Here is a 12986-nt window from a genome sequence, read left to right as displayed (position 1 = left end):
CTGACATAGCTAGAACAATCTTTATGACTGCAAGAAAATTGTGTGTAATAAATAAATCTTTAAGACTGAGGATATTAAAGTGGTACATACAATCAGTGCTCTTCTATGGATTTGAGGTTTGGACTATTAAGGATATGATCAATAGGAATAATATGAACATACAGAAAAATCCTTTGCATCCCAAGGACTGATTGGAGAAAAAATGAAGAGGTACTTTATTGGCAAGGAAAACAAAGAGAGATAGAATTGATTATTGAGAACATTTAAATATTCTATTAATGCCAATCTGTGAAGAGCTGGATTTTAACTTTAAAATAGTATTCAATTGCGTATTTCATGTTTTAAAAATACTCAAAGTAATGCTCAGTAATATATTTTAATGAAGCAAAATTTCCTTTGTACTACAGCAAATAGTTGAAACTAGGTGAAACCTAGTTCCAGTTAACTATGCTGATGCCTTTTGTGCTGTCTTCTAATGTGTTAGTGCTTATCTCAAGGCTCAGTTCCTGCATTAGCTTGGAAACAGAATCTTCTCCATCTCCTGCCGCAGCACATTCCACTCTTTCTTCATCTGCAGGATACAGCTGTTCAGAAGGCTTAATAATTGTCACTCCATAGCCATTGTTACTATAAATATGATTGTTTTTCATCCTTAATTTAGGGGCAGGAAGAACCTGTTAAGGAATTAAAAATGTATGTATAAACTTGATATTTTCAAAGTTAGTCAAATTATCTATCAGGCAGAACAAAAGAAAAAGAACACAACAATGTTGTGGCTCCTTAAAGATTATCTACTTAATAGAACACTGAATTTATCTAGTTAAACTTTGAAATACTGCATATCCAAGCCTTTCAATCTGTGTATCTTCTACGAGTACTTGCCGTAGACTGATACAGTGAACATTTGTTATCAGTAATGATTTACCTTGATGTTGATTCCACCAAGACTACCTTGTGAGGTGTCACTGGTTCTGAAGTTACTACAGTGATGGATTTTGTTACCCTCCAAAGTCGCTGTGCTTCCTGGGTACAACTCAACTCCAGCACCCTGGCAGGAAGGAATAATACCTAAGTTTAATTTTCTTGTGACTTATGTCAGTATCGTGTGAATGCAAAGCATTTAGAACCCTACCCAGCTACAGTGGTGCCTCGTTTAACGGGTGCCCTGTTTAACGACGAATCCGTATAGCGATGTGGATTTTGCGATCACAAAAGCGATCGCATTGCGATGTTCCCTATAGGGGAAAATCGCTTTGCGATGATGGCTTCCCCCCCCCATCATCGCAAACGCCCCATTTTTGCACAGCTGATCGGCGGGGCCAGCGATCTTAGCAAAGGCCCCCCATCAGCTGTGCAAAAACGGGGCGTTTGCGATGAGGGGGGAAAGCGAACCATTCCAGAAAAGAGCCGGGAGCCATCTTCTCCACTCCAGCCCCTCCCCGCCTTACAGCTGATCCGCGCCGCTCTTAGAAGCTTGCCCAGCAGATAAACAGGCAGTGGAAATGCACTGGGGAAGACTCTGAAAGCAGCGCTTTGCCAGGGTGGGTGGGGGTAGGTGGGGGTGGCAGAGGCATGCCCGCCACCCCACCACCCCACGGCAAAGCGGGGCTTTCAGAGGTGTATTTTCACTGCTGAAAAAGTCCCAGGAGGCTTCTGAAAGCGTCGCGAGGGGGGGCCCTGGGGGTGGCGGGCCTGCCCCTGCCACACCCCCACCCACCCCGGCAAAGCGCCGCTTTCAGAAGCCTCCTGGGGCTTTTTCAGCAGTGAAAATGCACCTCTGAAAGCCCCACTTTGCCGCAGGGGGGCACTGGGGGGGCGGGGGTGACAGGCCTGTCCCTGCCACCCACCCACCCCCACCCCGGCAAAGCACCGCTTTCAGAGGCTTCCCCAGTGCATTTCCACTGCCTGTTTACCTGCTGGGCAAGCTTCTAAAAGCGGCACGGATTAGCTGTAAGGTGGGGAGGGGGAGGGGCTGGAGTGGAGAAGATGGCAAAATGGCTGCCTGCTGTGTTTCTGCCCCGATTCCTCACTTATCGGGCAGAGAAAATGGTGGCCGTATGGAGGATTTTCGCATAAAGGTGAGTTTTGTCCCCGTAAGAACGCATTAAACTCCGTTTAATGCGTTCCTATGGGATTCCCCCCCCCGCATAGCAATGTTTCCGGATAGCGACAATCCTGGAACGGATTAACGTCGCTATGCGGAGCACCACTGTACTTGCAAAATAGCCCTTTGTGAAGGCATACAGAAGACATGGTGGCTGAATCCTCTCACACTGGGTATAAGGGAGAAATCAAGCCTTGTTACTGTACTCTTCCCTCCACACACAGTTCTTGCCTACAGATGAGCAGTTGGGGTTTGAATGGGGTACAGATGTTACTCAACAGAAGTCAGCATTTGTCTTAACTTGTTAAGCTTTCATTTAGAGCGGCTATGAGACTATTCACATGTTATATACTTTTTACCAATCTTATCTAGTTCTTTGGCAACATGGTTAATTTGAAAGAAAATGGGTACACAACCCTTCTTGCTGAAGCTAAGTATTGTTCATTACCATCAGTAGAATGGTAAACCTTTTTATGAACTTTAGACTGTAGAGGGAGTTGTTTCCTTTACCATTTCATTATAGAGAAAAAAAATTGTCCTAATTTAAGAAAAGTAATATGGCCAAGTTACGTCTAATCTGCTGTCATTCTGTCTATGATACCAGCTTTGTACTTACAGGTTCTTTTTCCACAGAAGAGCACTGAAGTATAGACTTCTTTCATGTATACAGTGGTGCCTCGCACAACGATTGCTTCATACAACGATGAATTCACACAGCGATGGGTTTTTTTTGAGGAATTTCCCCCATCGTTTAACGATGTTCTCTATGGGGGAATTTCACTTAACGATGTCCGTTTTTGCTCATTTAAAAGTGTCTTAAAATGTTTGAAACCTGTTTTAAATGCTTGGATTCCATAGTGCACCTTGTGAAACATGTGCAAACTTAATTTGGTTTTGTTCTTAGTCTTCAGTAATTTTTGGTTTTTTTTTTATTTTCCCCATTTGGACAGTTCAATGCACTTAAATAGGGAAAACAAAAAATCACCAAAAATTAAGGACGACTCAGAACAACACCAAATTGAGTTTGCATAGGGTTCAGGAGGTGGGCTAACGATTGCAAGCATTTAAAGCCTGTTCCAAACATTGTAAGGCACTTTTAAATGAGCGAAAACAGACTTCGCAAAGCCACTGAAATGTATTGAGTCGGCTTCAATACATTCCAATGGAGGAAACATTGTTTCACTCAACGATGTTTCCTATGGGTTTTTTCACTTAAAGACGGCAATCTGTTCCAATTGGAACGGATTAACCGGTTTTCAATGCATTCCTATGGGAAATGGTGTTTCACAGAACGATGTTTCACACAACGTTGATTTTTTTGGAACCAATTAACATCGTTGTGTGAGGCACCACTGTACATTTAACACGGACAACTGAACCTTTAGCATGGTTCAGCTAAAGGAACATATGAAACCTGAATAAATTGCAGCAGCTGTCTTGAAACCGCATTAGGATTGATGGGCACAAACTAAAAAACTAACCGGGACATTAAAAATAATTGGTTAGGTTTGTCAAAACTGATGAACCTGAACCCACCCAAACTATAGACTTTTTTTAACAATTTAACTTCCTGGTTCATTTCCGCCCGCCCTCTTCCCACTGCCCCCGTTGCCTCCTTACCACGTCCTGTTGCTGCCTCCTCTTCATCCTCAATCTTGAGAGGCTGCAGGCTTGGCTTCCCTTCCATGAGCTAGGCTTGCTGCCTCTGTGCCTGCCCCTGCCTATCAGCTGATAGGTGGGCACATCCACAGAGACAGCAGAGGCAGCTTCTGGAAGGGAAGCTAGGCCACTGTCCCTCATGAGGGCAAGCGAGGAGATCACAGGTAGGGAGGTGATGAGGGCAGCAGGCAGGCTATGGGGCTGCAAATGAGCAGTGCATCGCTCTGGATCACCCATTTGCAGTGAAGGAGGCAGTGGTAGGGCCAAGTAGGGAGGTGATGGGCAGTGAGAAGGGGGCCGGGCAGGCTGGGGGGTTGCAAACTCAGCAGTGATGGCAGAGGGAGATGGAGGAGGTGGCAGGACCAGGTAGGGAGGCGACAGAGGCAGGGGGGTGGAGGGATAGTTTCGCCTCCCCCCAGGCACAAACCTTTTAAACAAACTGGTTCATGGTTTGTTTAAGTTTGGATGGTTTGTGGGTAGCCAAGAACCATCTCAAACCATGATTCTTTTGGTTCATGCCCATCCCTAATTAGAAACCCAGTCCTGAGGAAGGAAAAGCACATGACCCCACAATCGGAAATCCTGACTGTATTCTCAGCAGAAAGCAGAAGTACACATTCATGTTTTCATTATAAACATAAATTGAAAAGTGGTTTCAGGAAAGAAAACAGCAGTTGTGATCACTTTCTCCTATTTTGATCATACATCTCATAGAAGGGGAAGGGAAATAAAACAATTGAGATTTAACCTGGATGTTTTAAAAAAAATACTCTTCCAGGAAAGAGTGGGAGGGGAAGGTTGGAATAGAGGCCCAAATCATATGATTTACATGCATGTAAAAGGAAGTTACCAGGTTAACTGACAAGGTGCTATCTTCATGCTATCCATACACTCAGTCATGTGCCTGACACATCATCAGATATCTGTCATAACTTGCAATTCCTCTTGGGCACACGTCATATCCCAACTGGGTTTTGACCAGTGCAGACTAAAATTAACAAAGTGAGGATAGCTGTTCCATAAGGTAGAAAGAACTGGAGATACTGTACTGCTGTCCAATAGTGAATGGGATATGTATCCATTAATGTTACTAAATAACTTACTGAAAGTGAAAGAAGAAAGTGCTGAAGCAGGACTGCAGTTAAACATGAAGATGACAAATCATGACTAGAGAACTACAAAATGTTACCATTGACAATGAAAAAATAGAAAATAGTTAAGAGAGTTTGTATACAGTACTTTGGTTCAATTATCAATCCAAACGGAGATGGCTGCCAAATCAGAAGACAACTGAGAATGGAAGGGCAATAATGAAGGAACTGGAAAAGATAATCAAGTTTAAGAGCATGTCACTGGAAACCAAGACCAAATACATCCACATGCTTGTATTTCTGATCTCTGATCACAGGTTTGAAAGTTGGATAGTAAAGCAAGCTCACAGGAAACAAACTGATTCATTTGAAATGTGCTGGACGAGAGTTTTAGAAATACCTGGACTACTAGAAAGACAAGTGGATCCTAGATCAAATCAAGCCTGAACGATTTCTAGAAGCAAGAATGCTGAAGCTGAAGCTGTCCTACTCTGGGCACATAATGAGAAAACAGGATTCTCTGGAAAAGACAATGTGGGAAAGGTGGAAGGCAATAGGTAAAGGGGAAGACCAAATACAAGATGGACTGACTCCCTAACGGAAGCTATAGGTTTGAATTTAGAAGAGCTGAGCAGGGCAGTTGAGGACAGGATATTTTGGAACTCGCTCGTTCATGGAGTCACTATGAACCAGAGATGAGCTGATGTGTAGGCATCCTTCAGTCTCGAAAGACTATGGTATCGTGCTCTGTATGGAGGACTTGGAACAGCGTCTAGTGTGGCTGAGGAGGCCAATTCGAGAGTGAATGTGATAGTGGGTGGATGTGAAACGGAAGATGATCAGGTACAAACAAGAGGCCTGTAACAGAAACATCATACAGTATTTAACTTGTGAGGCTTCCCTGGGCTCTTAGAACTTAGTGATGGAATCATTTAATGTTTCCTAACATTTCTTAATTTTCATATTTTTTTTTAAATCATGACATATAACAAATCTAACCCTATCCTGATTATTTGCGGTTACAAACAATGATCTGTCTGGTGCTAAACATGCTTACAACTGCATCAGGACCTATGTGCCTCTATATAAAAATATATTATGCATTTATGTAAATTGCATGTGCAATAAAAATATGAAAATTAAATGTGAAAAGACTTTCAGTGATTCCATTTCTAAGATCAATGAACCTGGGGAAACTTCACAATTTAAACGCCTTCCATTTCTCAATGGTCTTTTTGAATTTTTCTGGGGAGATCTGTCTCCTGTTTCCAGAATCTTGATTCTATAGGTACTACATAAACAAGTATGCACGTGCAAACCAAACCCCCAACATTATATCACTAAGATAGGTTTAAATGTACACACGGCTTTTTAAAAAGTGATTGGGCTGATACTAAAATTTGTGCAATATCTCACTAGTTTTCCCTATAGTAAAGCTAGGGCTGTGATGCTATATCAACAAGACCTCCTCCTCAGTAGAACTGTACAGAACTGCACAGTAATTTTTTTTGGGGGGGGGGAGTGTCCTCAGTACTCGGTATAAGTCCTTTGCATTCATACGCACATATATATTATCTTAATATGAACAGAGAGTACCTGTGCTCCAGTAATCTCACTGTTTATAATGGTCAGAAAAGCTCCAACCAGTACGCAGACACCAGTTCCTTCACAATTCAGTATGCAGTTCTCCAAAACTGTATGTCCAGATTCAACAACTATAATACCATCAACAGTTCCTTGCTGGAGCAAAGTAATATTCATTAATTTCACAATTTGGGCTCTGGATACTACAAAGCTATCATGGCCAGGCTCTGAAACAATTACAATTTCTTCTGGTCTTCCAACTCCTAAAGAAAATAGGGAAGAAGACTTGTTAAAACATCTCACCCTATCCTGATTATCTGCAATATAAAATGACCTGGACGGTGTTGCATGTGCCTATAACTGCATAAGAACTGATGTGCATTTACATGAGAAATATACATTTATTTATTTATTTATTTATTTAATTTATTTATTTAATTTATACCCCGCCTATCTGGCATACCGGACCACTCTAGGCGGCTTCCAAATATAAAATCAAATAATAAAACATAGACAAATACATAATAATCAAACAAGAACAGCAGTAAAAATAAAAAGGAAAAGTAAGAAAAAATCAAGAGTTGGCTGGAGGGAAGGCCTGAATAAACAGCCATGTTTTTAATTCGGTTTTAAAGGTGCCCAGTGTGGGGGCCGCGCGAATCGCCGGAGGGAGATTGTTCCAGAGGCGAGGAGCCACCGCCGAGAAGGCCCGGTTTCGTGTCTTCTCCTTCCGGGCCTCTCTCGGCGTCAGGCTCCTTAGCCTCACCTCCTGACTCGCGCGGGTGATCCGGGTAGACCTTGGTGGGAGGAGACGTTCCGCCAAATTATGTAAGCTACATGTTTCATAATTTACAAAACAACACAAGAAATATGAAGAAACTGATTCAATCTCTTGAGTTCTAAGAACCTGGGGAAATTTAGGGTTTTAAAATCTTCTAATTTGTCCTGTATTTCAGATTCCTTAATCCATTTAATAAAAACACAGAAACTGTTAATAGTGTGTTTTTGTAGCTCATACAAATGATAAATACTTCATCAAAACTAGAGTTTCAAGCTTGTTGGGGTTTGAGATCTATGAGAGAGCTCCTCTTAGATGGAATATAATTAATCAAACGAATCATATGACATCTTCACCCCACAAGTACAGTGCTGTTTACCACAAACAAGATTTTTCACAAATTGAAATTACTGTACAGACTTTGTTTAAAATGCCCAATTTATGCACTAGGGTTAACATTTGTGTTTTCCCCCAATATTGTGAAATCAAGTTTATTTTAGCTATACCACTTAAAAGGTTCGTTCGTTTAGTCGTGTCCGACTCTTCGTGACCCCAGGGACCAGAGCACGCCAGGCCCTCCTATCCTCCACCGCCTCCTGGAGTTGTGTCAATTTCATGTTGGTTGCTTCATAGACACTGTCCAGCCATCTCATCCTCTGTCGTCCCCTTCTCTTGCCATCACACTTTCCTAACATCAAGGTCTTTTCCAAGGAGTCTTCTCTTCTCATGAGATGGCCAAAGTATTGGAGCCTCAGCTTCAGGATCTGTCCTTCCAGTGAGCACTCAGGGTTGATTTCCTTTAGAATTGATAGGTTTGTTCTCCTTGCAGTCCAGGGGACTCTCAAGAGTCTCCTCCAGCACCCCAATTCAAAGGCATCAATTCTTTGGCGGTCCGCTTTCTTTATGGTCCAGCTCTCACTTCCATACATTACGACATGAAAAACCATAGCTTTGACTATTCGGACTTTTGTTGGCAAGGTGATGTCTTTTTAAGATGCTGTCAAGGTTTGTCATCGCTTTCCTCCCAAGAAGCAGGCGTCTTTTAATTTCATGGCTGCTGTCTCCATCTGCAGTGATCATGGAGCCCAAGAAAGTAAAATCTCTCACTGCCTCCATATCTTCCCCTTCTATTTCCCAGGAGGTGATGGGACCAGTGGCCATGATCTTAGTTTTTTTGATGTTGAGTTTCAGGCCGTTTTTTGCACTCTCCCCTTTCACCCTCATTACAAGGTTCTTTAATTCCTCCTCACTTTCTGCCACCAGAGCGGTATCATCTGCATATCGGAGGTTGTTGATATTTCTTCCGGCAATCTTAATTCCGGCTTGGGATTCCTCCAGTCCAGCCTTCCGCATGATGTATTCTGCATATAAGTTAAATAAGCCGGGGGACAATATATAGCCTTGTCGTACTCCTTTCCCAATTTTGAACCAATCAGTTGTTCCATATCCAGTTCTAACTGTTGCTTCTTGTCCCACGTAAGGGTTTCTCAGGAGATACATAAGGTGTTGAGGCACTCCCATTCCTTGAAGGACTTGCCATAGTTTGCTGTGGTCCACACAGTCAAAGGCTTTTGCATAGTCAATGAAGCAGATGTTTTTCTGGAACTCTCTGGCTTTCTCTATAATCCAGCGCATGTTTGCAATTTGGTCTCTAGTTCCTCTGCCCCTTCGGAATCCAGCCTGTACTTCTGGGAGTTCTCAGTCCACATACTTCTGAAGCCTACCTTGTAGGATTTTGAGCATAACCTTGCTAGCGTGTGAAATGAGTGCAATTGTACAGTAGTTGGAGCATTCTTTGGCACTGCCCTTCTTTGGAATTGAGATGTAGACTGATCTTTTCCTGTCCTCTGGCCACTGTTGAGTTTTCCAAACTTGCTGGCATATTGAATGTAGCACCTTAACAGCATCATCTTTTAAGATTTTAAATAGTTCAGCTGGAATGCCATCACCTCCACTGGCCTTGTTGTTAGCCAGGCTTTCTAAGGCCCACTTGACTTCACTCTCCAGGATGTCTGGCTCAAGGTCAGCAACTACATTGTCTGGGTTGTCCGGGATATCCAAATATTTCTGATATAATTCCTCTGTGTATTCTTGCCACCTCTTCTTGATGTCTTCTGCTTCTGTTAGGTCCCTCCCATTCTTGTCCTTTATCATGTTCATCTTCGTACAAAATGTTCCTCTAATATCTCCAATTTTCCTGAACAGACCTCTGGTTTTTCCTTTTCTGTTATTTTCCTCTATTTCTTTGCATTGTTCATTTAAGAAGGCCCTCTTGTCTCTCCTTGCTATTCTTTGGAAGTCTGCATTCAATTTTCTGTAGCTTTCCCTATCTCCCTTGCATTTTGTTTCCCTTCTCCTCTCTGCTATTTGTAAGGCCTCGTTGGACAGCCACTTTGCTTTCTTGCATTTCCTTTTCTTTGGGATGGTTTTTGCTGCTGCCTCCTGTACAATGTTACGAGCCTCTATCCAAAGTTCTTCAGGCACTCTGTCCACCAAATCAAGTTCCTTAAATCTGTTCTTTACTTCCACTGTGTATTCATAAGGGATTTGGTTTAGATTATACCTGAGTACCCCAGTGGTTTTTCCTACTTTTTTCAGTTTAAGCTTAAATTTTGCTATGAGAAGCCCATGATCAGAGCCGCAGTCAGCTCCAGGTCTTGTTTTTGCTGACTGTATAGAGCAGCTCCATCTTTGGCTGCAGAGAATATAATCAATCTGATTTCGATATTGCCCATCTGGTGATGTCCATGTGTAGAGTCGCCTCTTGTGTTGTTGGAAAAGAGTGTTTGTGATGACCAGCTTGTTCTCTTGACAAAACTCTATTAGCCTTTGCCCTGCTTCGTTCTGAACTCCAAGGCCAAACTTCCCTGTTGTTCCTTTTATCTCTTGGCTCCCTACTTTAGCATTCCAGTCCCCTAGAATGAGAAGAACATCTTTCTTTGGTGTTAGTTCCAGAAGGTGTTGTAAATCTTCATAAAATTGTTCAATTTCAGTCTCTTCAGCAATGGTGGTTGGTGCATAAACTTGGATTATTGTGATGTTGAAAGGTCTGCCTTGGATTCGTATTGACATCATTCTATCATTTTTGAGATTGTATCCCATTACAGCTTTTCGCACTCTTTTGTTGACTATGAAGGCTACTCCATTCCTTCTACGGGATTCTTGCCCACAATAGTAGATATGATAATCATCTGAGCTGAATTCGCCCATTCCTGTCCATTTTAGTTCACTGATGCCAGGATGCCGATGTTTATTCTTGCCATCTCCTGTTTGACCACCTCCAGCTTCCCGAGGTTCATAGATCTTACATTCCAGGTTCCTATGCAGCATTTTTCTTTGCAGCATTGGTCTTTCCTTTCACTTAAAAGGTACCATCACCCAAAGAAACTATTAAAAACATTTCTGAAGATGCTAACAGGTCCTCCAAGAATTTCCAACTTTATATCATGTTAGTGCAGGGAAATCACCCCAGAGGGGAAACCACAGCTGCAATACAAGGATATCTGCAAGCGGGATCTGAAGGCCTTAGGAATGGACCTCAACAGATGGAAAACCTTGACATCTGAGCGTTCAGCCTGGAGGCAGGCAGTGCAGCATGGCCTCTCCCAATTTGAAAAGACCCTTGTCCAGCAGGCCGAGGCAAAGAGGCAGTCCCGAAAGCAGCAAAATCAGGGAGCTGGACGCGGGACAGACTGTTATTTGTCTTCAGTGTGGAAGGGAAAAAAACTGGGAAACGGAAGCTGATAGGACTAATTATTTTTCTAGATTTCAGCTATAGTATAATACTGAAATTTTAGAACTATTTCTTGATATCTTTGACTTAAAAACATTTACCTTTTAATCGTCACCACATAGGGCTTTTTAACAAAAAACTGAAACCATTTAACAATACAGATTTAAAAATCTGATGTAATTTTTTTAATCCTTTAAATTTTTTGGAAAAAAAATGATTTTTATCCACTGTAATTCTAGTTACCTTTAATAATGATATCTTCAGTTAACATGGAAAGTTTTGCTGCTCTGTATTCTCCTGGAAAAATAAGTACAGTATCTCCACTGTAACAACTATCCAAAGCTGAGTTTAGGTTATCATGATGCTGAAGAAGTGTGTCAGAGGATAAATCTTTAACCTGGATGTAGGACACAAAAATAACAATAGGATCAGGAATTAAATCAGCTTTTCAAAGTCAATTCTCTGCAACTGTTGCCTTCCCTCTGTTTATCTTCATGAGTAGCAAATATTTGATAAAGTTCATATTTTATACAGGTTGTATGAGTCTGAATCATCTTGGGTTAAAATGTAGAGATTTAGTAATACAGGATAACTTCAGGAACAGCTGGACATGTTAGAAATTCATAAAATTCCTCAGTGTACATCCTCTCTGTTGCTGCTGTAAATCTAAAAGTGACTTGTAACTAGTTTCCTGGGAGTTAAAAGCCTACTCAGTTCTGTGGTGTGTGACAAACCCAGACCTACTGGGACCTGTCACACAGTTACACTAAGCTGCCACCAACCATTCCCTATAATAAGTCACACAGACCAGGGATGGATTTTCAAACAATAAAAAGAATAAGGTTTATTTAAATACACACAGGGAACATAAAACAATCAGGTGTATAAAATAAAGTAACGTGGCTTATTCTCACTCATCCAAGCATACAGTTTGGTTCACCCAGAACCCTTAACTTGAAGCACAGACCCTGAACCTATCAGTTCTGGCTAACCAACAGACACCTGAACCTATCAGGTTGGTACTCTGACACACAGTAGTACCCTGTCTGACACACAGACTTCCACAACAGCTTCTTCTTCCCAGCTGCTGCTTCGTCACAACCCAGTGTCTCTCAGCATCTCTCAGTATCCCTCTCTCACCACACAGGCATCACATATTTATACAGTACAGCCCCTCCTCCTGATGTCCCGCCTTCCACTCCCCATAGGATGGAACTTTCCCTCCAAACCCATGACAGACAGGTAACATCAGTGCTGTATGTAACACCTCCCCTCTTTAAAAGTTGTTTTGTAGGGGGAAAGCTAAGGTGCTTTTCACCAAAAAACAACCTGTATAAAATACACAAAAACAGTTATACATACCATATTATACTTACTCATACTTACACTCCAAGTTAACCATAGCAAATATGCATTTAAACATTTTACCATATACAGTACATCAATTTACCTTTATTAATACAAACCAAATTCAAAACCAGGTACATTTTACTTTTTATCAGCATTATATACACATAGTCCATGTTCTTTCGCCGTCTTCATTCTTCAGGTCTTCTTGATAAGGCGTCAGCAACACAGTTCACTGACCCTCTGACCACCTTCACTTCAAAGTCATAGTCCTGTAGGTTTAAAGCCCACCTCATAAGTTTGCTATTGTGGCTTTTCATTGTCTTTAACCATTGCAATGGTGAATGGTCAGTACACAGAATAAAATGTCTTCCCCAGATGTAAGGCTTGGCCTTCTGGATCGCGTAGACTATGGCCAAACACTCCTTCTCCACGGTTGCCAAATGTCTCTCACCTTTTTGAAGTTTCCTACTCAGGTAGGACACTGGATGCTGGTCACCATTCTCATCCTCCTGGCACAGAACTGCTCCTACCCCGCTGTTAGACGCATCGGTGTAGATGATGAACTCCCGGTCGAAGTCTGGAGCGCGCAGGACAGGATAGTTGATTAACGCCTCCTTCAACCTCTGGAACGCCGCCTCGCAGTCGCTGGCCCACGGGATGCGGTCATCAGCCTTCTTCCTCGTCAGA

At 42.1% G+C, this 12986-nt stretch overlaps 1 protein-coding gene across 2 annotated transcripts in view; it reads right to left on the bottom strand.

The window, feature by feature from the left end:
- Positions 1–191: 191 nt before the first annotated feature.
- The window catches only part of SHCBP1L (SHC binding and spindle associated 1 like), a 47379-nt gene continuing 34584 nt past the window's right edge, over positions 192–12986 (bottom strand). For both annotated transcript variants that reach the window (XM_078392349.1, XM_020789759.3), the window contains exons 7-10: positions 11193–11346; positions 6451–6701; positions 926–1048; positions 192–674 (exon numbers count right to left, since the gene is read on the bottom strand). In XM_078392349.1, the coding sequence (XP_078248475.1) occupies positions 432–674; positions 926–1048; positions 6451–6701; positions 11193–11346 (771 nt within the window). In that variant the 3' untranslated portion in view covers positions 192–431. The remainder of the gene's footprint in view (positions 675–925; positions 1049–6450; positions 6702–11192; positions 11347–12986) is intronic.

The sequence above is a fragment of the Pogona vitticeps genome, chromosome 4, assembly GCF_051106095.1.
Source record: "Pogona vitticeps strain Pit_001003342236 chromosome 4, PviZW2.1, whole genome shotgun sequence".
NCBI classification, from domain to species: Eukaryota; Metazoa; Chordata; class Lepidosauria; order Squamata; family Agamidae; genus Pogona; species Pogona vitticeps.
The sequence above is the reverse complement of the archived record's forward strand: the minus strand, read 5'-3'. Positions and strand labels throughout refer to the sequence as shown.